We start from the raw sequence: 27,075 nt of genomic DNA, 5'->3' as shown, positions 1-27,075 counted from the left end.
TATGGGTAACACAAACTAGACTTTTTTTTTTTTTTTTTTTTGAAGGTGGCACAACGGTTGTAGGGTGGATCTGGGAGAAATGGGAAGGCAGTGTGATTGGCATCCATGGTCCCAAATTCCCAAATAACTAATAAAAATACTGTGGTGGTGGTGGGGAGTTCAAATACCTGAACCTATGGGATAAGTCTTATGCAACAGAAAAGCAGTTTTAAAGACTATGGAAGCTGTTTGGCCAGAGTTCATACTCCCAAAGACCACCAAGAGACCAGATCTGATGCAAAAGAAAAGAATATTTTTCATTCCAGCATGCTGGGACTGACCGCCCTACACAAAGGCAAGATGGCAACAACCCAGATCCCCGAAAAGGGGGTGGGGGCTTCCTTTAAGCCTTATTGGGGGCAATGTCTAAGGAAGTTAGGTCATTTTAGATATGATTGGCTTAAGCAAGTGACAATATCAGTATGTTTTAATTGGTTGGGGCTGGTCAGGAGCTTGTCAGGGCTACAATTTTCCATTTTGGAGCAGCCATGGACAAGTCATAGGCCCTGTCGTTGAGCTGCTGTGGAAGCTGGCTTAGGCCTGGCCTGGCCTATTACTACTGCATGTATCAGGCATCCTCCTTGCTGTTGGGGGTGTTGGAGATTTTCCTTAGTGTTTTTCCTCAGAAACTTCTTGTTCAGTGTCATGAAAATGAAACTGAGACCTGACCTCTGAGAGAAGACCGAGAGGCCTGTTATGGTGTCTGCTCGGTCCTTTCACATCCTCCAGGTTTGGCATAGCATAGGCTCTGCTAACTAAAGGACATCTCCGCTACTTCCCTGAACCAACAGAGTTCAGTGTGAACCGGTAAGAAAAGCTGCTTCTGTGAAACCTGAAGCAGGTCTCATTTTAACACCTAAAAAGCTTGCAGCCATTTTAACTTAACCTTGTACTTTTATAAGCAGTAATGAAAAGCATTTCCAGAGAGACACAGTAGAATCATGGGCCACTGAGCATCTCTCTGACATCTTCATCTTCCTTGTTGCCCCAGATGATAACCATGGGATTTAAACCATTAAAATACAGCCTTAGTGATGGCAGAACTAAGTCAAACTGAACATAGAGGAACAAGAGATGCCATGCTCCTTTGGTCATTGAGGATATGTATTTGAATGTTTTTATACCATGATATTTTAAAAAGAATAAAAGTGTACCATCCTGCAATACTGTATCAAAAACTTTTCCTATATTCTTGCCAATTTTGGCCTTTGCTAGAAGTCCGACTGCTTTTTATTTGTGATAGTCTTCCAAGTGCAAGGAAAACCTTGCTTTTTATCTCTTGTTACAGAGAGAGAGAGAGAGGGGAAGGCCAACTATTTATTTGAGAGAGATAGCAAATCTGTATGAAAGGCAAATGATAAGGAAAGGTAGACTATGGCCAGACCGAGGGGAAGTACCTCTCAGGGTAAGGGAAGGAAAGGGCTAAGCTTCCTGCCTCTACATGATATGAAATTCAAGCCATACTAATTGGTCTTAGACACAAGTAAAAAGAAGAAATAACAGAAACAGGCAAGCACACAAAGTTCAAGGCCTGCTTTTATGAAGCAGAAAACTCAGGATTTCCATTATCTCTATATTATTTATAGCTTCAACTGGGGATAGCAGCTTCTTTTTTTTCTACAAAGGAACTGAGACCCATGTTCCTCAAATCAAAGCAATACAGCAGGGATTACCTTGGAACATCATCTGGAAATACTTGTTACAAAAATACTATAGTGTACCTGCCTAGAGAGCCCCCGTGATGTAAAGTGTCTAAGTAGTTACACATAGTAGCGATGCCCCTTACTACAACACACTTGTCATTTGTCTTTTAGTAGGATAGACCTTGTAATTTTTATGTAAATTCATTATGTAAAGGATCATCAAGACATCCCAGAGGCCTCCCCATAATCTTGCAAAAGATTCTTCAAATAAAGTTTATACAGCAGGAGGTAACAGAGTAAGGAAGGCATTGCACCATTTTGGTGTTTTTTAGTGGCATTATATCTCATACCAATAACTATCTGGGCTAATGGAGAGTTCAGAATACCTTCATCTACTATTTCTTCTTCAGCATGTAGTGGGTAACTATGGAAACTATATCAGGGTTCACATTCATGAGTCATGAAGGTGCCAGCCATTGTTAAAGAAGCAACTTTCTTTTGAGAACTTCGTGATCCTCAACAGATGTGAACTTACTAGGGTGAGGGGATAGTTGGCGGAGAGCTGGTGAGCTCATTCCTACTCAGGGCGAGATTTGATAACTTGCCTTCATAATGGACCAGAACCTGTGGGTGATGTCATTACAACTGAGCTCTTTCCATGTTCAATTCCATGGAACATTTGAAGACCAGCTGAGGTGAAACTATATGTGGAATCCCCACAGTAAGTTTCTTGATGGATTTTCAAGCCTGTTCACAATTCTCCTAGGATGTGATAATGCCTAGATGAGTGTTTTCAAACACTTCAGAAACTCAGAGGCTTAATTCATATGATGAAGATACAGCTACTGTTATTTGGCTACACCAATTAATCTCTTTATGATGCTTAGCTGCAACTCCTTTCAAAGTTGAAGCCAGAATGCTTGCCCTATCTATACTCCCCTCATAATGATTCCTGAAACATCAGCAAAACACCAAAACCTTTCAAAACCTCTAAGGTGACCTACTTCAAAGTTTTGTTTTCACCTTTGTCGAAGATAAACCCAGATCAACGCACTAATGACAAGTGTGCTAAAATTCTTGTCTGCCTTAGTTATTTGCCATTGTGGGAGAAATGTCTCCTTTGTCCTATCAGTAATATTTGTATGGATACTCATAATCTTATGGTAATGATATTTGTCATAAACATCAATAGTGGGCTTGGAATCTCATGTCCCAAGTTTGTTTCTTTATTCTGTTGCTTAACTCAGTCTTAGTGTGTTCCCAAATTAGTTGTTTAGTCTAACTATTCATTCCCTGATTTGTAAAATAAACATAACTCCATCTACTCATGGAGCTGATATAAGAGGTACACAGGCCACAGTATACAAAGCTGTAACACAGTTCCCGGTCCCACAGTACATGCAAATATGCTACATTCCATCATTTAGGTTAACAAGCTGAAATAAAGGAGTTACCAACTATGATTCACTAAATGCCAACTCTTTCACAAGATTCTTTTTTTCAGAGATCTCTGGGCTTGAAATAAATCTCTTGCTTCCTTTGGCAGACAGAAAAGAAAACAGAATGATTAGCACAATTACCCTAACTCAACCCCGGATAATAAGTAGATGTGGGGCCAAGATATTAGGTTGAATGCATTCGCCTATGATTTAGAACTGGCCGTGCTTTGTAAACTCATGAAGGCAAGGATTGCAGGAAGCTGATGGATCCTCATGGTCTTGGAATTCAGCCCAATCGTGAACAAAGAACCCAAGTTGAATGCTGGGATTCCAGGCAAAGCCACACTGCCCGGGAGAGCAGAGCTTCCTGGGCAGAGCACCTCTCTGGCCCCAGGCCTCCTTCTGGGAGAGGCCTGACAGGATTAAAACACATTCAAGGACACTAAAATACAAAGTTTTCTCACAACCCAGTTACAGTGCCTGGGCCTGGGTGGGGAGGCACAGAACTTCCTGGCAGGCTTTTAGAATCAACAATGAAGAACCTATAAAACCCAATGGGGGCTTAACCAGTGCTAGATCTTAGCAGGAGGAAGGAGCTGGCCTCCACCCATTTTGATGGATTGTGTTGCTGAGGCCTCCTGACATATGACCCTGAGGCTGTTAGCAGGCATGTCTTGCGTTGGAAACAAAGTAAGAGTTAAATATGGTTCTAATATTTTTTATGTCTTCAGCCCTTTTAAGTTTATGTATCTTGTCAAATGATTCTACAGGGAAAAGAAATTTCTCAATCAGTAACTCTGTGTAAAAGGATGCCCGGATCAGAAAGCAAGGGACTAGGAAGGAAATCCATGTTGCCTACAACCTACGGTTGCCTCGAATTGCCCTTTTAAGCCTCTTTTTGCTGGACACTGGGCTCACTAAGAGGTACAAAAACCTTGTTAAGAATGGGAGAAAAAAATGGAAACAATTGCCTGAGAAATGTCCTTTAGATCAAACATCCAGCTCCAATGAGAAGCCACCTGACGAAAGTGTGACATGGTCCCCCTAACAGCAGGAATGAACCTGGCTGTCTCTGGGGGTGGGCCAGCGCTCAGCTCAGTCAACTCCAGTTCTCAGGTCATCCTCTCCCCACCTCCCACCCCGCTGAAGCTCCCTCCTTTTGAAGGCATTCACTCCTGAAACACTAGGTGCAGAGGAAAGGGCTTTACTTGGCGGCTTTAGGTTTGCAAGATCGCTGGTGAACAATCAGTCTGTCTGGCAGGAAGGTCCGCCCACAAACGTTGCAGGGAACCAATTGGCTCTGGGCACTTGTCCAAGCAGCTTCATTTAAGGCATCAAGATCGTAGAACCCTTTGGCTGCAAAAAGGAAGGGAAAGAGGGAAAGGTTGATTTTATTTATTTATTTTTATTTTTTTTTTTTTAAAGGAAAAGTAAAATGTGTTCGTTTCCATTTTAGGGAACCATAGTTTACTATTTATGGAGAATAGTCGCAGGAAAAACCTTTTTGGATGGTGTTTTCAAGCAAATCAAATGACTTTGGCAGAAGTTAGTAAATAAATAGTTAATAAATAGTGTTGAGCATTTTTGCAGGGACTGAATGAAGTTAGCCATGAACTGGAGGCTTTTTTTACGCTTTAGATATTAAAAAGGGAAAGACATAGTTTCTTGTTATGATATGCATTCTTCACTAATTATTAACATCTTTCTTACACACTGTTATCTTGCAAATATAACGTTTGGCTTTCTTTCTGTTGGTTCTAAATATAAGCTTACAACAGGAAAAGAACGTGTGTTTGTATTTTCCTCTTATGCAATCCTTCCCTGGAAAGTTTTCAGAGACCCAAGCTGACAACTGAAAGTGAATTTAAGATGAATTATACCCTAAAAAACATCATCTCTTCATGATCATAAACTCAAATGTTCTTTAATTAATGTGAAGAATGCAAACAAGTTGAGAGGAAGAAGGGTCCTTAGGAAAACGAAGAGAGAGATGAGAAATGGGTAATCTTTCTGGCGGGGCATGGGAGAGAAAAAGCATATGGCTTTATTTTAGAGGAACAATGTGGGGTTTAACTTTAATAAGCCTTAGTTAAATAGAATGACTTTAGTACATTAAATTGACTATGTCCTAAAATCTCACAAATTAGGTCCCTCTAATGTGGCCAGGCACTCAAAATGTATCTGTTTTTATCATTGGCCAGTATATGTTACTTCATTAAACATTAGGCTATGTTCATTCGATTTCTATCTTAATGGTTCACAAAACCATAACAAACCTTTAGATTCTTAGCATTCCTTCTTTTAATGGAGATTTCAACCCTGTGCAGCTTGGTATTTCTTTAGATAAAGCACATATCAATCCTATTATACAGATTATGAATGTATGTTTAAAGATTTGCTTTTGTTTTGAATTGTGTGTATGTGTGTGTGGGTGGGGGGTATATACATGTGATTACAGGTGCCTGCAAGGGTCAGATCTGCTGGATGCTCTGTAACTGGAGTTATAGGCAGTTGTGAGCTGTTAGACATGGGTGCAGGGAAGTGTATTCAGATCCCCTGCAAGAGCAATATGTACACTTAGTGTCATGAACACTTTGAAAAGTCTATAGAGAAAAAGATAGCGCTGACTTTTTCATTACAATGTTTCTGCATAAGGCTTTTAATGTGGAGACAGGAAAAAGTTACTTGAACTCAGTAACTGCACTGAGTGCTTTGGAGTGGAAGCCTTTACCTAGAGGAAAAGCAAACCTTCAGAAATCACAGTAGCATGAAGCCAAGAGGAAAACTGTAGGCAAGTGAAACAATAGGATCTACCTTTTCTCTGTCAACAGTGGCAAACAGTGAGGCACACCCTTTCAGGGATTTTCAAGCTGTCCTCACGTCTAGCCATGTAATAATAAATATCAAGCAGAAAAAATGATGCAGAGCACTGGGAACAATTATTTTGATAAGTTCTATAAGGAATGTAGCCTCTCTAGATACAAAAATTCTATGATTTCAATGAGTAGATACTTTCTTTTTCCTTTTTAAAGAGTTTTATGTGTATGGATGTATGTCAGTATGTGTGTATATACACCACACATAATCGTGCTTGTCTCAGGAGGTCAGAAGAGGATGTGAGAACTTATAGAACTGGAGTTATGGATGGTTGTGAACTGCCATGTGGATGTTGGGAACAGCCCCAAGACACTCATTTTGAATCCTTTCTCAACCTCTATATAAAGTCTCTTCTTGCTAAGGGCTGTGAGTAGCTGGGTTTCAATAGCATTGAGGACTTACTATAACAATCTAGATTTCACTCTATGGGTTGTCACATTCTTCTTAGATTGCCCCTTAAGGAGTGCTGTGAAGTAGCCAATGCTGAACAGCCTGTGCAGAGGCGTTGACTACACAGGGAAAATACATTGAAAGATGCTTCTCTTAAAGTCAAAACTAACCTTTAAGGAATGAGGAAATCAAGTGAGGAAAACATTGAGACTGAATTTGCATGGCTGTTATATAAATATTTTTACACATATATAAAACATCACATATAATATAACACAGAACATATTATATAATAGAGTGTATTATATAATATATAAAATGGCATGTTATATAATATAAAATACACATATAATTAACTATATAATATAGAATCATATATAGTCACACATCACAGTTATAAATAATATAATTGCTATACATTATATTTATTGTGTGTAATATGTATTATGTTTTATATGTAATATAAATGTGTAATATGTACTATTATATCTAAAATAATATATAATATATGTGTATATATTATGTTTTTCTCTCAAGTCCGTTCATACTCTGTGGGAACAAGCACTCTGTGACCTCCATGTGAGGCAGTCCATCTCCACTTTCACTTGGGTTGTTTAGCACTTTATAAATTACTGACTGAAAAAAAATCTGCATGTTCCCTCCAGATGTCTGGATTTCTGGTTTCGTTTGCATTTATTGGAAAATACAAATATCTTGGGCTAAGTTTCTTAATGACAACAGCAGCCGGATAGGGGCACCTTCCATTTTTGTCCAGAGGAAACACTTTCTTCAAATTTGTCACCTGATTAGTTGACCCTGCATGCATTTGAGTTTGGTACTCCTGCTCCATGAGGAAATCAAGACACACTTATAAATGAAAACAAGGCTGTGAATATTCTTCAACATCTTTAAGCTTCATGTTATTTTAAATATTATGTGTGATGATATATAAAAATAATTTTAGGTAAATTCCCGTGGGTCCCTCTCACAAGATGTTGCCAGGACATAATATCTTTATGTCTCATTATCTGAAGACAAGACTGTAAGGACATTTCAGAATGTCTTTTAAAAATCAATTTCACTTCATTTAGGACAGTAAGTGCTTCTGACTTTACATGATAGAACTAGTAAGAAAAAAAATAGTTAACTTTCAGAATTTTGGGGCGGGGGGGAGTGAGGTAAGAACTTACCAGTAATGGTTCTAACTTCTGGTTTTTTCGGTTCTGGTCTCCTTAGTTCTTTAGGCAACAAGTTGTTCTCATTATGCCATTTTTTCAGACATTGTGGCTCATGGATGCTAATAGATTTGGTCCCATATTCACGTCCACAGATGTAACAAACAACTGTTGGTGGACGCCTTATCATTGTTGGCTGAAAATAATATAAGCCCATTAGATAAAGGAATGGTGTGAAAATTATATTTGATAATATTTTTAATTCCAGTTATCAGGGCTAGAGAGATAGCTTAGGGGTTTAGAGTACTTGCTTGCTCTTGCAGAAGACCTGAATTCAGTTTCCAGCAAGTCACTACAGCCTATAAGTCCAGTGGATCCAACAGCTCCTGGATTCCACAGGCATCTGTAGGTGTACACACACACACACACACACACACACCACGAAATAGAACTCCAACCAGTCTGGTGAATTTGAGATCAAACTATGCAACTATGTTGTTACATGAGTGGATATGAGCTTCGAGGGGAATAAAAAAGAGCCAGCTAGAACTCTTCGTATTTTATTGTCAAAATGTATTTTCATTATAAGACTGATTTTCTGAGTCTTACATCAGAGCTATAATGCTGGGAGATGCTACAGGCAGTGAGGCTAGAATTCTCCTCATAGTAACATCAAGACCTAATGTGCCAACATAACTGAAAATGAAAGTGACATCAGAGGGCAGGTGACTTAGGCCTGAAAACATTCTCTCACATCAGCATCTTTCTACTGCAAGTACCTTTACTTCTGTTTCTCAGACTGGATTAAGATCCACTACAAACAAAACCACTGATCAAATTGGTAGATACATACCCAGCCTCTTCACGGTGATCTTTATTGACAACTTGACTGGATTTGGAATCACCTGGGAGATACAGATCTAAGTACATTTTTTGAGGGAGTTTTCACTGAGGAGAAGAAGAAACTCTAAATTGGGGTTGCATCTGGCATCGCATATAAACCATAAGGAGCCTCAGAGTAGGGAATGAGAGGAATCAATGAGTACAAGGGTTTCCCACCAAGACTGAAAAACCTGAGTTAGATCCTTGTTACCAATGCATTGGAAGGACAGAATCAATTCCTGCAAGTTGTCCTCTGGCCCTCATATACACACACACACCCGCTAAATAGGTAAATAGATGCATCTCTAGATGGTGGGACATAGAGCTACAGTGATTGGTGTTTGCCCTGTTTATTTTAGTGTTTCTTTAGCCCAGTCTTCATTTGTTAATCTAGTTTCTTCCTTTTCAATGAGAATGCATATTCTGTCATTGCATATTAGAAATCTGTGGCTTTTTTATTTTACAAGAACTTACAGGTAAGAGACTATAGAGTTTCTGATGGGCTTTGAACTTAAATTTTGAATGGTGTTGAGAGTGCTATGACTTTATTTTTTATTAATCTTACATACCAACCACAGCCCTTTCTTCCCCTCCTTTTCCCTTCTCCACCTCCCCCCACCCAACTCATTCCCATCCACTCCTCAGAAAGAGTAAGACCTCCCATGGGGAATCAACAAAGCCTGGCACATTCATCTAAGGCAGGACCAAGTTCCTCCCACCCCCCACCAAGGTACAGCAAGGCATCCTACCATATGGGATGGGCTTCAAAAGCCAGTTCATGAGAGTGCTATGACTCTTTATGGACTCTTTTTTATAGGAAAAGTAGGAGCCTTTGAGGCCATGGGTAGAATGGTATAACTTGAAAGTGATGTGTTCAGTGTCTAGTTGACAACGGGTGGTGTGATGGTTGACCTTCACCGTCAACTTTATTAGATTTGGAATCACCTAGGAGATACACACAGGCTCCTGGGTGTATCACTGAAGAAGTTTCCTGTTTCTGCTGTGGTGAATATGCCTGTAAATCTTAGTCAAAATCAACCCTCCATTAAAATGCTTCTTCTCATGTATCTGATTACAACAATAAGAAAAGTAGCTAATACAGATGAGAGTTGGTGGATAAGTATGTCACTTAAAGCTAATTTCATACAGTTTTCCAGAAGTCCTTAGTAAAACTGTGCCATATCTATTGCATACTATACAGGCTTCCTTTTTTTTCCATTTATTTTCTTTTCTCGATTCTCCACAGATTAAAAAAATAGAGGTCACAAAATAATGATTTAACATTTCTTAATAATAAAAGTAAACAAAGCAAAACAAATTATCCTACTATAAGACAATGTCAGTTCAGAATTTCAGTCCAATAAAAACAATTTCCAAAACTTAAGATGAAATAAAGGTAGCTTTGGGCCATGGGAACAGTTAAATAATTCATTACTGATAGACTTGTTGAGCCAAAAATTCTATGAGAGGTTTTAAATGACAAAAGGAACAGCAAATAGTTTAGTTCTGTAAGAAACAATGGAGGAATACTATAAAATGCAAATTAGTCAATAAAATAAGCTTTGAAATATTTATATTTTTGCCATACAGAATATGAAGTCTCTTAGATAATGGGCTAGTTGAAGCAAAAGTATCCAAGACAGAGCTTATTGTATATATGTACAAAATAAGTTAAAACCATCAAGAACACAGGGTGGAGTAAAACTCAAAATGAGATAATTATTAATTTGATTATATTTTTCTTGAAATAGCTTTTGAATAGGAATATTGAGTCAAAGGTGTTTATTTTAACATATATAATAGCCACTAGTGCATACAGATATACAAGGGAAGAAACTAAAAACAATAAATGGCCATCCAAACCCCAAATATGATATATTAACCAATCCCCAAAGAAGGAAGGATAATAAAACAGAAACAAAAACACTAGCTCACTAGAGCCTGGTAATTAATAGCAATAAAACAGGAAGACAGGTAGAAATATGGTCAAATGTGTCAATAACTGGCCGGGGCAGTACTCTTTCTTGTTACTACTTACCCTGCTCCCTCTTGCACTATACCCCAATAAGCTTGCTTTTTCCCCCACAAAAGAAATCAATAGTTGCAATAAATTTAAATAGACTAAACCAACACAATTAAAAGACCTGTTGCCAGGCACGGATACTCATACCCAAACGTAGTTAATATGATGCTGAAGTAGAAAGATTGCCGTAAGTTCAAGGCCAGCCCAAGCTACACGAGTTCTAGTTCAGCCTGGGATAAAGAGCTAGACTCCGTCTCAAAAGCCAGAAGAATAAAAATTAAAAATAATAAAAGTAAAAGAGAACACAGTTTTCAGGCTAGATAAAAAGACAGCATTAAACTTTGTGTTCTTATTGTAAGAAACACATTTTATGAACACAAACGTGCAAATAAGTTTCAAGGGAAAGAATGGGGGGAAACACCCTATGTAACCAGTAAGTGAGGGAAAGCTGATGTGTCTTCTGTTCAGAGTAGGAAGCTTGAATCAGATAGCTAAGAAGCTGCAGGGCCATGGAGAGCCAGGAAAGCTGTGCTGAGATCTGAATTTTACTATGCCCAGGGTCGTTCAGCAGGGACTAAGCCATAATTGTACATCAGGAATATTAGCATGGTGGTTTGTGGCTACCAGGCCAATATGACTAGGAGATCCAATAAGTGGCTGCTCTGCAGATGAGGGGATAATGGGGCCAGAAATGGCAATATTTTATTCTACAAGATGACATCCAGGAACAGAAAGGGAGAAATGAGCAAAAGCAAACTGAAGAAAGAGGAAAACATGGCTTGTTGTTCTGGGCCCAAGGAGATTGACATATTCATAGAATTTAACATCAGAAAATCCTGCCAAAACAGGAAATATAGGCCTGCAATTCAGCGTTAATAGTTTTTGGAACTATTCATGGAGTGTAGGATATTTTAAATAGGGAAATTCCGGATAAAGGGATTAGAGAGAGTATGGAGAACAAGTACAAGTAGAAGGCCCATAATAAGAATATTGAAAATAGGAAACCACAGGTAAAAAATACAGAGAAAGGTTCAAAATTTCAGTAGAAGCATGTAGAGAAAAGTTCCATCCAGAATTTTGGAAACACTCCTTTCTGACTTCTGGCAAGGTGGAGTCATCACTCTATAAAATGTTTTAAAAGAATTGGGAGGTGAGAAAAAGATGTCAGATTCAATACTAGGTCACATGTCAGCGATCAATGACTAGGTCAAATGTCATTGATCAGAGACTAGGTCATATGTCAGTGATTGGTATGTGTTCAGCCCTTATGGAGCAGGGCAGGTAAAGAAAAGACTAAACTGTTTTGATTCCTGTACTTGCTAACCACATAAACCTCAATTGTTAGATATTAAAAAATATTGCTAGGAAAAAGGGAGTGCTTTCAAAATATAGAAGAAGGGAAATGAGAGCTGAGTAGAGTCAAAAAAAAAAAAGGCTTGATTATATGACAGGATTATAAAACAGGGTCTTCCTCCACAGGCAGAGAAATGGGATCAAGCATGGATTAAAGACATTGAGCTGGGAGTAAAAGGAAGAAAGAATAGATGAAGTTGCATAAAGGTGGTGGTAGGAAGATCAGGATTGATAGAACTCACAAAGATGAGCTTCATCTCCTAGGTAACATCCAGGGGATGAAGAGATTCAGATTCTGGGAAATCAAGTATTACAATGATAGGACTGAATACTGACTGTGGGAATGTGACAGTGATTCCTTTAGGAAAATGCTCACCAACTGAAGCAAAAATGACCTAATAAACAGAGTTGCAAGAGATACTAGCAGCATTAAAGGTCCCCCTTCCTCATATGTTGATTAGTAGGATGGGAAGGCATGAAGACAAATTAAGTGGATGGTATCTTATTCTTTGGGGAAATAAAATGTAATAAAATATGTATGTTTTAGGATCATCCTGCCTTTTACCATAGCTATAGGTCAGTCTCCTCAAATTGAGAAAACACAAAAGATCACAATAAAGAAACAAAACAAAAAAGAAACCACCATTATGATTTCTGATGACCAGAAGCAAAATAGGTTCTAGAAGACAAAACTGCAAATTAAGAGGCCAATTAAAACTGAAATTGGAGTGCCTTCCTGAATGTGGATTTTATTTGAGGTATAATATTTTTATTGAGTACTAAATGGTACCAACATACTGTGCTCATCAAAATAACCAGGTGCTTGTTTGTCATGTTTTCATGCATGCAGAGTCATATAGCCCATGCAAATTTGACTTGGGAAGCATAGAATTCAAGACATACGGAGAAAGTATAAAGCACAAGCCACAATTTTTTGAGACACCTCAAAGTTCCCTGTGCTTTCTTTTCGTGTTTATTCACGAAGGTTAATTAAATACAGGTTTTTCAGTTGAAGCTGTTCATTATTACTTTGAGAAGGGTGCATTTATTAAGACTCCGTATGGAATCTGGGTGACAAGCAAATCCAGCATTTAACCAAGCATAGCAAGCAAAATAAATGTCATGGTTCCTAAATGAAGACATTCACATCAAATTGTCATGAAGTTCCCTCTGCAAGGGAAAGCCGTGAGCAAACAGACCAACCCAGAGTCCTAAGAATACTCTATGAAGGATGTGAGAGAAAAATCACCACCTTAAAAGGGGACATTACTCTTCTGAGAGCTTCCCCTATGCCCTGTATTTGGAGTTGAACTTCAGTTGACCTGAAGTATACTCTATATTTTCAGGTTTGAGCATCTTTCTGATAAGCCAAACTACAGGGAGGTGTAGGCAATCCAGCTGTGGCTGAGGAGAAAATGTTCCCAGGTGGGTCTGAACAGTGATAAGACAATTTGATGTTATTTTTCATTAATTAACTATTGTTAGTTCAAAATTTCATTGAGCAATCTGTAGCCTGTGGTCAGTGCCATTGCCCTGATCAGCATTCTTTTAGTAGCTGAGTTCTTTGTCCAGTGTTTGCATGCAGAAAGGGCTTTGGAGAGTGTGAACAGGAAAGGAAGACACTACCCTGACAGAGCCAGAAAAGTCCCTCCTCTCGAGTAACGTGGACAGTATTGGATAGCATGGTATAACGGAGCAGGACAGGAGCTATGGAAGTTCATCCCTAGAGGTTATAGGAGGACAGCAAGCCCTGTCCATGTGGAGCTTTCCAGGGCCAACTAGCTGCTTTAAGTGAAATCAAAGGAAGGCAAAGTAAAACCCACAAGTCTGAATTTTGTAGAGTCAAGGATTAGATCTAGTTTTCCTGTCAACATTTCAGATAGTCTTTGTAGAACTGCCTTTTAAAAATTAAGTCTCCTGTTCCAAATGAGTACTATTTAGGTGTGAAGCACTTTATGAGAATAAGAAATATTTGCTATGTGGGTGTATCTACAGGCTCATCACAATTCTGCTGTGTTCCTTTCAGGTGGAATAGAGACAATTCAGGTAGAATACAAAGATGTTTTAGGGAAAGATTTTATGTTGTGTGTGTTTTTCAACTTGAATACATTAACTTTTCATGTGTTTTCAATCGCTTTACTAGCCACTGGTGGAACTCTATTATTACTTTCCATGCAGCATCTTTTTCTTTTTGTTCATGCTTTTTTTCAAAATTTTATTTTTTGGGTTTTTGTTTTGTTTTTCTTTGTCGAGAACACCTGGTCTTCTATGGGTTGGGCCAAATCTGATTAAGACAGAAGGCAAGTGAACATTTAGAGATTTCTCACTCAATCAGCATAGACATAACATGCCACCCATCTGTTAATTTTTACAATGAAAATTAATAGTTCTGGTAGCACCATGAAGATATGAGGGCAATGATGAGGACCAGGAACAAAAATGGCTTGGTGGAAAAGCTTAAGAGAATCATTGGCAGAAGGGGAATAAATGTGGCCATTTCAGAGACTCTGTAAAGATGCTTTCAGTATCTCGCAGTGGGCTCGGCATGGCTGAATGCAAAGGAAACCATGGTGAAATGTGTAGCTTAATAGCCAGGAGCGTCTAAGAGATGAAGACATTGGGAAAAAAAATAAGAGCAGCATTACATGAATTTCAATGAAAGAAGAGCTGAAAAAATCAAAGTGGAAGTCATTAGTAACTTTCCTGAAGAACAAAATCATTCCACCAGCTTCATGGTGACATCAAGTGAAGTTCTACAGTGGAAAAGGACAGGCAGGCAGTACTGCAGGATGTTTAACAGAACTCGAATCAAACATGTAGCTTTAAAATTTTATAAGTGTGTGTGTGTGTGTGTGTGTGTGATACTCCTGTGATTTGAGTCTGTACTGTGTGCGTGTGCTATGTCAGTACATGTGGAGGCCAAACAAAAACTTACAGGAGTTGATTCTTTTCCTCCTTTGTGCGGGTCGCAGGGATTGAACTCAGGTTGTCAGGCTTGGTGTCAAGCACCTTTTACCTGCCAAGCTCTGTCACCAGGCCTAGATTTATTACTTGTCATTGAAGCATTTTGTCTGTTCTTTATAAGGAGAGCATTTTAGCGAGGCAAGTGCCAAAGAAACCACATCACACTGTAAATTATATTCTTATCACTAAGTTTGTATTCAAATTAAATGAAATACCTGATTTCCCCACCCAATATAATTTATATGTTATTTGGAAATACTACTAAAAACAGAGAGCTTTCCCATCCCTTTCTAACATTCTGGTACCAAAATAACCATATTCTATGTGTTCACTTGAGGCCATTAACTTAAAAGTCAGAGAGAACCACCCAAGGGACCTAGAAATGAAAAAGAATCCCAAAAGAGAAGCAGAACATTGGCCTACACCACCACTCCCAGCAAACTAGCAATGACATGCTTACTTTCAGATATTAGCCAATCATATGTTTGTAATCATTGATCTGGACTGATACAAGTCTAACCATTTAAATTTAAAACAATGGTAACCGTGAAAGAGATAGACATGACAATCCTTACCCTGTCTCAAAAGTGGGTTTCAAGCCATCCCCCTTTATCTGTGTGTATTTTAGCTCTCAGATGGAGCATGGTTAGTAACAGCCCCAGCTAGTCCACAACTATCTGGGTTTAATCAACTATTTCTCAATTTCAAAAAGCCAGTAAAACAATGGTATTCTAAATATTGATGGTGCCAATGTATTTTGAGCAAAAACAAAACAGAGGCATCTGCTGGAGGCACAGCTGTGACTGATTCAGATGAGACCTTCACCGAAGGACATACAAAGAGGAGAGGCTGGGCATCTCTCAGTGACTCAATGGCAGTGTAAATACCATTGTTCTGGAAGTCGCTGTTGCTGTGTGTTGGGCCCTATACAGGGCATAGAACCAAGAACTGGCCCTAAGCTGTGGGAGTAGCCCATTCTTAACTCACTTTTCTTGGGAAGTATTCTTAAGCTCTATCTAAGAGCAAGTATCAGGCTGGTGGATCCCCATTTGCCGTGCCTAGTTGATAACAGATGAAACTACCAAAGAAGCAGGAAGGGAAGCTAAGAATGGCTTCTGCTGAGAAGAGACAGCTTCTCTTGACTTCTCTGCCCACTGATACACATGAGTTCAGGCTGATTGTTTGGGAACTGGTTTCCAGGCCAAGAACCTTTTTAGGCTGCTAAATTTTTGTGGCCTTGGAAGCATTTGAAATGTGTTCCTCTAAGCAACCCATTTCTCAATTGCTTGATCTCTCTAGTAACAACATTTGCCTTATGCTTAATGTCTAAGATGTGCGATATTGCTTTAACATGTCAGTGGCTAAGAAAGCTTTGTTACTTGTCCAAGGAATCTGTTCCTACCTGTCAAGAGACTAAATCTCTGCTAGTGAAATTTAAAAAAACAAAACAACAACAAAAACCCAGCAACTAGACCCCTAAAATTTCCTGTGGATGCAATGGTGGCATGGATGTTATGGGGACAACCAAACACTTTATTCCTGGTGAAGCAGGAATTTAATGCCTGCTTCACCAGAGGGAACTTGTGCCTACTAGTGTAATTCTGGCCAATAATCCATGGACGGGCAGGGGTGGTGGTGGTGGCTCATAGGTCCTAAGGGTGAATCCCACTAATGTTATTTTGCTAAGTAGACTTAGTATCAAACTGCCCTCTAAATACATATATCAATATCCACAAATTCATTCAGTCCCCAGTCCTAATCACTGGGTTGTCTACCCTGAATAGAACATGAAACGTGATCTCAGTTACAGCAGAATGTGATGGAAGGTTTGAAGCTATCCTTGGGCACCTTAAGGGGAAGATTCAGTAACAAACTGGAAGCTATAACTTGGTTGTGCATCTGAGACCCTAATTCAAGCCTATCTGAGTCCACTATCTGTTGTTGTCATGCCCTACCTGCCATGCCCTACCACTAAGTTAGCCATTGGCTTTGAGAGAAACCAGCAAACCGCCCACTTCTGCCCCTGCTGTGCTTTCACAACTACCTTGAAAAGTCACCATGTTTACAACACTGCCATGTTCTTATACCACCAGCTCAAGATGTAGCCTGCTTCTCCTTGGACCATAGCTAGATCAGCCTTAGTGTGCTAGCCCCAGGATGCCTTTTCCCCCTTAAATATGGGCTTTAGAATCAAACCAGGTAAAGTGCAAGGCAAGCACTTCACCACCTGAGCCATCTCCCCAAGCAAGGAATAGTTTCTATTTTATGTTTTTTTCTTATCTTATTTGAGATTCAAAAAATCCTTCCCCAGCCATTGGTAGTTTAGAGGACACTTATTTTCGAAACAAATCCTTACCAAAAAATGACTTCCTTAGAATAAAATTGGTAGATGATGTCCGGGTGTTGGGTTCTGAGCTCATCAGTTGGGACAACAGGTTTCACTCTCATGGTCAGCTGGCTTCTAGGTCACAGAGTAAAATCAAGCAAAAGAGAAGCACCCAGGGAAAGCTACAGGCAAGACAGCCAATCAACTTATCCAGAGACCACTGTGGGAGCAAAGAAAAGTAGAGATGGTGGCACCTGAGTGTAGGGCAGGAAGCTGTTTTCCATGGTGAATTTGCTATGGTTTAGATGTAAAAGTTCTCATATCAGGAGTACGCTTAGAAGCAGAATTCCATGTGGGTGACTTGTCCTTTGTTTTCCTCCATCTTTAAGTTAGGATCAGTGCATTTATGTTTTTGCATTCTCTGATTAAAGTAAGCCTTGGATGTGTATGTTCCTTGGAGACTGAAAAGATGGGATCATTGCATCAGAGGCAAGTAACTGAACACGAATATTAGAAATGCATTGAATACCTGTATCGGGAATGTTGTACGTCATGTACAAAGTGGTACTGGTAAAGCCTATAAAAACATACAAGAAGAGAGAACAAGTGCTGCCATATAACTTAAATGGCAATAAAGAGATGCAGGCTCAAGTAAATTCCTCCTGATGCTCTCTATCCAATCATCACACCTCATACTGATCAGTGACATACCTGTTCATGGAGGTTGAACTACATTTAATGTGGTTAAAAAAAAAATCCTGTGGGGAAGACTTTAGAGCCTATGCTGGAATTTGGATTTGTAGGAATCATGCTCCAAACCATTAAGAGTCCTTAGCATATATTGCGAGCAAATATAGATGTATGTGTTTGAGGCTGGGAGCAAGGAAATCGGAAAATGGGATGAATCAGGCTTGTGAAGACATATAAGATTGACTAATATTTTAATTATATTTATTGGGTTTTATTTATTTGTCATATATATTTATGCATATGAAGGCCAGAAGTGAACTTGCAAGAGTTGATTCTCTTTTTACCAATTGGATCTCAGAGACACAACTCCACCTGCTAGGCATCTTTATCCACTGAGCCATCTCAACAGCCCCAAACAGACATCTTTATATATAGCTTTATTGATTTTATGATGAGATAGCATATGAACATGTGATCCTTTCTTCTCACAGAAGCAGCAAATAATTAGCATTTGTCCTTCTAAAGGAGCAACAAGTAAAATACAGGTGCAAAACCCTGGCAGGGGTATCAGCTTCTTCACAGTCTTGCTAACTTCTGGTACAATCTGAGGCAGACATCTTATTTATTAAGTTATATGCTATTACTATTTGTACAGGTAGGTGTTATCCTTTAAATTTTATGTGAGAAGCTTATATTTATTGTTAAAAATGTATAACCTTTCCAGTACCCTAGATTTTACACATCCATCACTTATCCACAGGTTTATGTGGATTGGCCTTCTGGTCCACAGTGTAGAAAAGAGCCAGGACTGTTACCTTATTGTTGTTCTTTGTACAGCTGAGAGCCACAGGATCCTAGGATGCTGCCCTGATATTCAGGCATGGTTGGCCCCAAGGAAAGATGATCAAGTGCCTGTGTGGAGTTGGCCATTAAGTAGCCCAGCTGGCAGCATCATCAAAGGGCACTTTATGAGGTAAGGCTGACTTTCATGACATCAGTACTGCTGAGCAGGTGAGCTAGGGACACTAAAGATGATAAATGTGAAAACCATAGGCCACTTCATTTGTTATTTACCATTTCCAAAAAGTCCCACGTCACTCTCTGAGTTAAGAATGATAGAGGCAAGTGGTTCTAAGAGCTGTGGTCTTATTCAGCTTAATAGAAAGCATGAAGATATCAAGCACTAAGAAGTCTCTGAGAGCCAGCCTTTTCTCTCTTTCTTGTGGGCTTGACTAGCACACTCAGTTTGCCTGATATTTAATTGAGAGAACATACAAGCAGATTGCAGTCCCCACCCCCCACCTTCCCACTGACCATGGATAAATTTGCTTTTTTTCTGTATTCAAATCCTCCTGGAATAAAGAAGCATCCCGCATCCCTCTTATGGAGTTCTCTTTCTATGCACCGGCAGCCCTAGGCCCTGGTGCCTGTTTCCTCTGTACCATCTTTACCTTCTCTCACCTCCATCCACTCCTTCTCTCCACCAAATTGTTTTGGCCATTCAAATTTAGTCTCAAAGATTTTTCTATTGTTTAAAGAAACCTCTGCTTCTAACCCATCCACTGTTTCTTTCTTAGGCCAGAGAGCTAAACTTCCCAAAATGTATGCATATTCCACAACTCCAACCAAATATGTTCTTTCCAAGGCTCATAGCTAAATTTATATGGCCAAATTAAGTTACTTTCTAGCCCCGATTCTACTTCCTTTTTCCAATGCCTCCTGTTGTCCCTACTCTGCTGACAGCTTCTTGGATACCTTCTTCCAATGCAAGCATGTTCTCCAGGCATTTCTGGTTCGCCATATCTTTGAATATTTATTCTCTTTTTCAGGGGCCAACTTGTCTGTTTTTCTTTTCTTTTGTATTTGTTAGGGTTATTTATCTTTATTTTATGTGTGTGGATTTTTTGCCTGCATATATGTCTGTGTGTACTCGATGCCCCTAGAGGCCAAAAGAGGGCTTTAGATCTACTGGAACTGGAGCTATAGGTGGTTGTAGATCTTACAAACTCTGTTCCATTTGTGTAGGAGCAACAAATGTTCTAAACCACTGAGCCATCTCTCTGGCCCCTTGGACTGTTTTTCTAATCTTACACTCACTCAGATTTCTACATTGCTAATTGTAATACATTGCTAATAACCAATAGATGGACATACCAGCCCTGCCCTCTCTTCGCAGTCCCAAACCCATGTAAGCCCAGCTCAAATTACTTCAATATCTCAGTAGCATTTTGATTCGGCATTTCCAGAATGGAACTACTGGGGTCCTAACAACCTATTGCCTTCCTTCCATTTCTAGAAAATGGTGCAACTAAAGCTGGTGCTCCCAATAGAGATCTGGGAGTTCTCCTTAGCTCCCTTCCTTAGCCTTTCACATCTCACCTCTCACCAAGATCTGCCCATCATACTTCACATCCATGTCTGCAACCAACCAGTGGATTCCTGACATAGCTAAACATATGCTCTGTGGAGGGCAGCTTGGAGCACCACTGCCCTGATACCACCACTATAGCTTCTTCTTGTGCTCCATCATCTGTTAGGTGCCAGCCACATGTGGGCTTTTCCAGTTCCACTGTTCGGTCACAGTGCAGTCCCCCTTTGCAGCCATGTCCTCACTCCACACATTCTCAGTTAATGCTAGTATCAGCTGAAGTGTCTCCCTCGAGGTTTTCTCTAACCAAGGTCCTAAATGTTGCCTCCCACCACAACCCATCCTGATACAGTATGATTATATTTTAAAATTTCCTGTCATTTCCTCCTACAACCAAGAGCTGGGTCTATAGATTTTTTTTTTTTTTTTGATGAGTACGTACTTAGTGCTTAGGGCAATTGTCTAATGATTGATGCCTAATGCTAAAGCTTTGCAGGGTAACTATGTTCCCACCTTGCCATACTTGGTAAACTGCAGGTACTCTGCCATTAAGTTCCTCCATGCCTCAGGACCCTTGCTTATACCACTCCTGTGCTCTTTCAAGAGACATTAAAAGATGTGCTCGTTTAGATTTAGAACTGGCTCTAGCACCAACCTTTGAACCTATGGCCTAACTCTGGGCTTAACCTCAAACTTCCCAACAGAAAAATAGAGGCAATTTAAAGCAGATTGTACATACAAGATGCTGGCCACACACACACACACACACCACCACCACCACCACCACCACCACCACCAACAACAACAACAGTTTGAGTGATCATGTCCCTTTCTAAAATCCAGGCTGAACTATAATCCTCGGTGGAACATATTGAGGTTCAGTTTACGGAAGGTGATTGAGAGGTGTGGACTCCATGCTTGTGAATAAAATTAACAGCTTTATACACTGATTCACAGTTGAAGTGATTGCCCCCTTGCCCCTTCATTATTTTCCTGTTGAAGAAGACAAGCATTGCTCACTCCAGAGGAGCAGCATCCAGCACCATCTAGGACATTGAGAACATCCCTCCTAGACCACAGTGCTGCTAGCACCTTGATCTTGGACTGTCTTGCCTATAGAATGTGAGAATCAAATGTTCTTCATAAGTCACTCTGACTCAGGCAATTGTCATAGTAGCAGGGATAAGTGCATAAAGATACTGAACAAAAACAGTTTGTATTTTTCATTCCTACCCCTAAACTCCCTTATTCTTTTTAACAGATGACCATTCACAGATAAGAACATTTTGTTTTTGAGGAATAAGATATTCCTCCCTCTCCCCCCTCCCCCAAGAAAAACAGTGCATCTGACTTCAAATCTAATGTATCTATCATACCAGATAATTGTAGTTTGTTGTTGTTTTATAATGGTACCTTCACAACATTTTAGAAGTTAGAAAAAGGGGGCTGGAAGAGCTGGAGAGATGGCTCAGTGGTTAAAGTTTGTTGTTCTTTCAGACAACTGCAATTTGATTCCCAGTCACAGCCATCTGTGACTCCAGTTCCTGGGGATCCAATACTCTCTTTTGACCTCTGAGGGAGCCAGGTATGCATATGGTGCACATACCTGCATAAAAGAATAACACACATAAAAATAAAAAAGAGAAGGCAGGGCTGGAGAAATGGCTCCTCAGCCTTTAACAGCATATATTGCTCTCATAGAGGGCCCAAGTGCAGTTGCCTGTACCCACAGCAGACAGCTTACAACTACCTCTAATTTCAGCTGTGGGAAGGCTGAACACTTTTGTCTCCCTAGGGCACCTTCACTCAGGTACATGTATGTATACATAGAGACACCCCCATCCATATGTGCATAATTAAAAATAATAAAAATGAATCTTATTTTTTTTTTAAAGGAGAAAGGCAGTGATGTATCTGACAGTGTAGAAGACACTAAAGAAAAACAGCAGATGGCAGCACCAGATGCTAGTGACATGGCTGAGGTACTTTTGGTTGCAACTTGAGCCCTGGGAATGCCAAAAGTACTCAGAGCCACATTCAGAGAGACAGTTTTCTATAGAAAAGATGGTGTCCCTTAATAAAAATAATGTCTGCTGTGCAGCATAAGGCAGTGTTTTTAGAAACATTTCATGTGTTTCAGCAAAATCCTAAGACAAGAAACCTCTAGCCTTCTCTAGTGTAGGTCCTTGGGCAAAGACTATTTGGGTTTATAATTGTGTCTTTATCACCTTGTGCTTCAATTAACTAAAATGTCCAAAGCTAAAGACTATAACAATAAGCTTCTAAAAAAAATCCAAAATGTTAACATTTATTCCTTCTGCTTTAAAATAGGGAATAACAATGGCCTCTATCATATTTTTGAGCAGATATCATAGAAAGCCACTTACAAAATGAATATCAGAATATTCCAGTAAGTAAAAAAAATACTAAAAATCAGAACAATAATCTCTCATTTTCCACTCAGTGAATCAAAATATCATATGAAATTAGTAACAATTTAAAACCAGGTGTAGCTCATCCATGCCGGTCTTCTCTCAGAGGGAGGAAATGCCACAGTGGTCGCCGTTACAACATAGAGCCAGACAACTGCCCCAGGACAATCACACTTTTCCATCATTCCACACCAGGGTTTTATTTCCCTTAAACATGGCTAGAGCACTTAATAACTTTCCTGTGAGACCACAAAGAACATAAATTTGGCTCTGTATTTCAGATCCTAAGTAGCAAGGGAATTTGAGTTCATATAAAGACAAAGCAAGATGCCCACTTAGGTCTCCCAGCGGATCTTAGATCTTTCTGGCATTTATTTTTGTTCTCTTATGTTGAAAGTGAACAACAGCAACTGCATCCTAAGGGAAGGCAGAGTCAGTCTGCAGTAGAGGAACATTCTGAGCAACACTGCATTCGGCCAGCAAAAGTCACTGTCACCCAGTTGGAGCAAATTCTATTCCCAGTACTATGACTGTTATTGTGAACATATTTTTCCTCTCTGGAATTCAGGTTGAGTCTCTTGAGAATATCAAGCAAGATGGCTGATGCAGTTCAAATTCAGATGAAGAATTCTGAAGTAAAACTGCTCCAATCAACAAGAGAAAAAGATGAAGCAGGCATCCAAGTTGTGGAAAGCAATGCACATGCACTTCAGCTAGCCACAGTCAGATAAAGCTCCAGAATCTAATAATGTCTAGATCAATGCTCTATGAAGAACAAATGACTCATTGCATGAAATTGTACATGGTGTCAAGAAGCAAAAAATTTCAACAGATGGGATCAAGAAAGCAAGGCATTAGGCAAGGAAGACTTTCTTCTGAATGTACCTTGAAAACAATGTCTGAGCAGCATACAGATAACACCCATCAATTCCCAAAGATCTTATGCCTTAGTGAAGTCTAAAAATGTGCTCCATTTTAATTAACCTAAGCTTGATTTAAATCCGACTATGGACCCTTGGTTAGATGACCTTTCAGTGTCTTCACTGAAGCCTATACGGTTCCCAAATATGCCAGCACACAGGCAACAGTAATGGGTGCCACTCTCTTACTGACACATAGCAAGGCAAGGCATTTGGAGGTTTGCGTGCACACTGACATTATCTAGTCCTCTAGGGGCTTCCCTGGACTCTCACATACACACAGGCGTCATGGAGAAGCCACCACTGGCTTCTGCTGACATTTTCTCCTGTGGAGAACTGGGTGGGTGACTTTTTGTGGCACCATGAGCTCAAGTCAGTCTCTTTTAGCAGCTGTGACTGGGAGAGCATGCTGTGCTCGGCCCGTTGGCTCCAGTCTTAGAACACAAAGTATGTGTTACAACCATGAGCACAAGAATCCTGACCATACCCCTCCCTAGCTCTAGATCTGTAATGAGAATGTTCAAAGTAAATGCATGCAATCAAGATACAGGCTGGCTGTAAGAACGCTGGGACGGTTGTGGATTGGTGGCCCTGAGACATATTTTTTTTTTACTCTCTGACTCCAGACCCCACACATACTGGAAGAAAAGCAACAGGCAGAAGATGGAAAAAACAGATCGGGTTTATGAGAGCATCTTTGAGCCCATGCCACACTTAAGCATTTGGATTTTCATCAGGCAAAGAATCTAGCCATTTGGATTTTCTTTCTCTTCAATAGTCCCTGGAAAAAACTGTCCAGCATGTTAGTCTGACTTTTCTGCTCTAGGGTCACTGCCATGGAATCTTTAGAACCAGGATGGATATCTGTGATTTTTTTTTTGTCATGGAAATTAGGAACAAGGCTAGACAGTCCTCAAAATGATATAAAATAAAGGCAAGAGAAATTAGATCACAATAAAAGATGTGCCCCTATCACTCCAGTTCAATAACAGTTTGAATGACATTTGTTTCCTTAATTTAAAAACATTATCTAGCTAACAGCTGCTGTGAAGGCTGTGATTGGGGTGGGGGAAGGTATGGTGGGTGGTGGAGCATTCTTGGAATTCAAATAGTCACCAGAAAAGACCACCTCCTATTTCTTACAGTTTGACATGGATGGGACAGACCAGTGTCCAGATTTAATGGTAGGGCAAAGAGTATGTACCATGTTCTATTGTTCAATTAGCCACCTTCACAAGCATCTCCACTCAATCATACTGCTGATAAGACCCTAAGTAAAATGCCAATAAAGTTCACTTTATATGCTGAAGGTACCTGAGTTCATGCTTGTTTAGGATGAGTGAAGTTGGGGGACCTGATCCTATAATCAGCTTCCACAAAGGATACAGAACAACCCAGGGCCCAGCACTTCCAAGAACCATGCATGCATATGTAGTTGTTTCAGAATCGGTACTGTGGTTGATCCTCTCCTCCATTATCATGTATGCCCTAAACAAAATCACACGGCATCTGCTGATCATATAGACTTAGCAAGTGCTCCAGTGCTTAATTATTGCTAAAGTCATTTGGGGTTTTTGACACAGATTCTATTTTAGTAAGATAAACTCAGCATAACCCAACATTGCCAAAACTGAATTCCTAAGGTAGATGACTAAAATAAACCAGCAATAAACATTGGCTGTTGGAATGGGAATCATATCTCTGTAATGTAGACACAGCATTAATGACTCATTTTAAGTAACAGTCTCTCCCGGGGATTATTGGGATGAGGGATCTAAGGGAAAAAAAAATGTCCATCTCTTTTAGGTGTAGGACTGCAGAGGGTTATGAACCAATCAGGCAAGTGTATTGTTAGGCTTACTTTGCCAAAGAGACACAGCCCCTGGAGTCCAAAAGGAGATCCACTTGGAAAGATTGCCTTGAGACACAAGTAAGGCTTTGAGAGAAGCCATCCTTGGGGCAGAGGTGGCTGGCTCTGGGAACAATTCTCTCATCCCTTTGAAGATGCAATATGTCCCCAGTCCACCTACTTCATCTTACATGACACCAGTTACCTTGTCCTCATTGGGTGCTGCCATATTCCTTTGTTGCTTGGAATTGGTGGGTATTTTTGGGCCACCTTTCCTTTCTAAGTTTGAATCCGGAATCTTGGGCCCACTCAGTTGAGACTTACAACTTCTCTGGTGTACAGGTAAGCGGTCCGGGGCAAAGGTCCGGCCACAGTTCGGGCAAGGCACAAGCACAGCTTGGCTTGCCCCTTCTTGACTGGGATGTCCAGTTGGAAGCAGTTGGGGCTTCTGGGGCAGTGGCCGACGCAGCTCTTTCGGGAGCCGGTCATTCTCAATTCTCCACTTTTCCAAGCATTTGGGCTCATGGATAGGAAGGGACAGTGTGCCAAATTCCCTACCACAAATGTAACAGATGAGAGTCCTTGGTCTGGCTGGGACGCCGCTAGAAGCTTTCTTGAGACCAGTAGGAACATCAGGACTATCCGTGCCCGGTGTTCTGGGATTCTCACCCTTTGGCTTGCAGCTTCTCTGGTGAATCAGGAGACGATCTGGCAAGAACGTGCGACCACAGTAGTCACAGGGGAGCAGCTGAGCTTGAGCCCTCTGAAATGCCTCCTCGTTGGCTGCCTGAAGGATATAGGAGCCACTGCCACCGATGGGCTGTGGTTTGGAAGGTTCCGGCCTCCTCAGGTGCTTGGGCAGTTTGCTGTTCTCAATGCGCCACTTCTCCAAGCACTGGGGCTCATGAATGGCAAGTGACTGGGATCCAAATTCTCGGCCACAGATATAGCATATCCGGAACCCCGGCCTGCGGGATGGGATCACAGGGGGGCTAGGCAGGCCTTCTGACATAGTTCTACTTGAGCCTTTTGATAGTATTACTGTTCCGGGCCTCCTTTTCTGAGGGTTGGTCTTTATGTTTACGGTGAGATCGCCGCACTGGGTTTCTGGCGGAAGGGTCGAGTGGGAATCACTGGGCAGGACAACCCGATGGATAAGGAAGGTAGGCTCTTTGGAGCCCTGGAAAGCTCTTTGTGATTGAGTGGGAATCCCCTCCTCTCCTCTTTCCATGAACACAGGAGGCTTTCTCAAGCGCTTGCTGGAATTTCAGGCCACACTAGCCCTAGGCTGCTGCTTACACTGACGGTTCGGTTCCTGATGCTGGCTGTCCTGGGCTCCCACATTGTTGCCATACTTGGATCAGCGACTCAGTGCTTCATTGTAGGAAGCAGTCTGGGATGTTGGAAAGTTCCCATTAAGCCTCAGATGTCTCTAAGATCTGTAAGGAGTAGGGGACATAAGTCAAGAAATTACTCACAGGCTTCCCCCCACCCCCCGCCCACACACACACCTTAGATCATAACCTGATGAAAGTCAGTATTTCTTTATTCATCATAGTCTCTTTGGCTAGCTTAGTAACCAGTATATTAGAGATATTCAAGAAACATCAACACAAATGTGAATAATTCTTTAGACACTGCAGTGTACTGAAGTTAGTAGGGCAAAATTATACACAAAGAAGGCTGATAGTCACCTCACATAGAC

At 40.4% G+C, this 27,075-nt stretch overlaps 1 protein-coding gene across 1 annotated transcript; it reads right to left on the bottom strand.

Moving 5' to 3' along the window:
* Nucleotides 1-4,309: 4,309 nt before the first annotated feature.
* LOC127234211 (zinc finger protein 474) lies at nt 4,310-26,614 on the bottom strand. Its single transcript, XM_051201048.1, has 3 exons — nt 25,576-26,614; nt 7,579-7,759; nt 4,310-4,477 (listed from the first exon to the last, which is right to left on the bottom strand). Exons 1-3 carry the CDS (start codon nt 26,599-26,601, stop codon nt 4,326-4,328), a joined length of 1,359 nt encoding a protein of 452 aa, XP_051057005.1. The 5' UTR covers nt 26,602-26,614; the 3' UTR covers nt 4,310-4,325.
* Nucleotides 26,615-27,075: the final 461 nt, after the last annotated feature.

Source organism: Phodopus roborovskii, unplaced genomic scaffold (genome assembly GCF_943737965.1).
Source record: "Phodopus roborovskii unplaced genomic scaffold, PHOROB, whole genome shotgun sequence".
In the NCBI taxonomy this organism is placed as follows: domain Eukaryota; kingdom Metazoa; phylum Chordata; class Mammalia; order Rodentia; family Cricetidae; genus Phodopus; species Phodopus roborovskii.
This window is presented reverse-complemented; position numbering and strand designations above follow the sequence as displayed.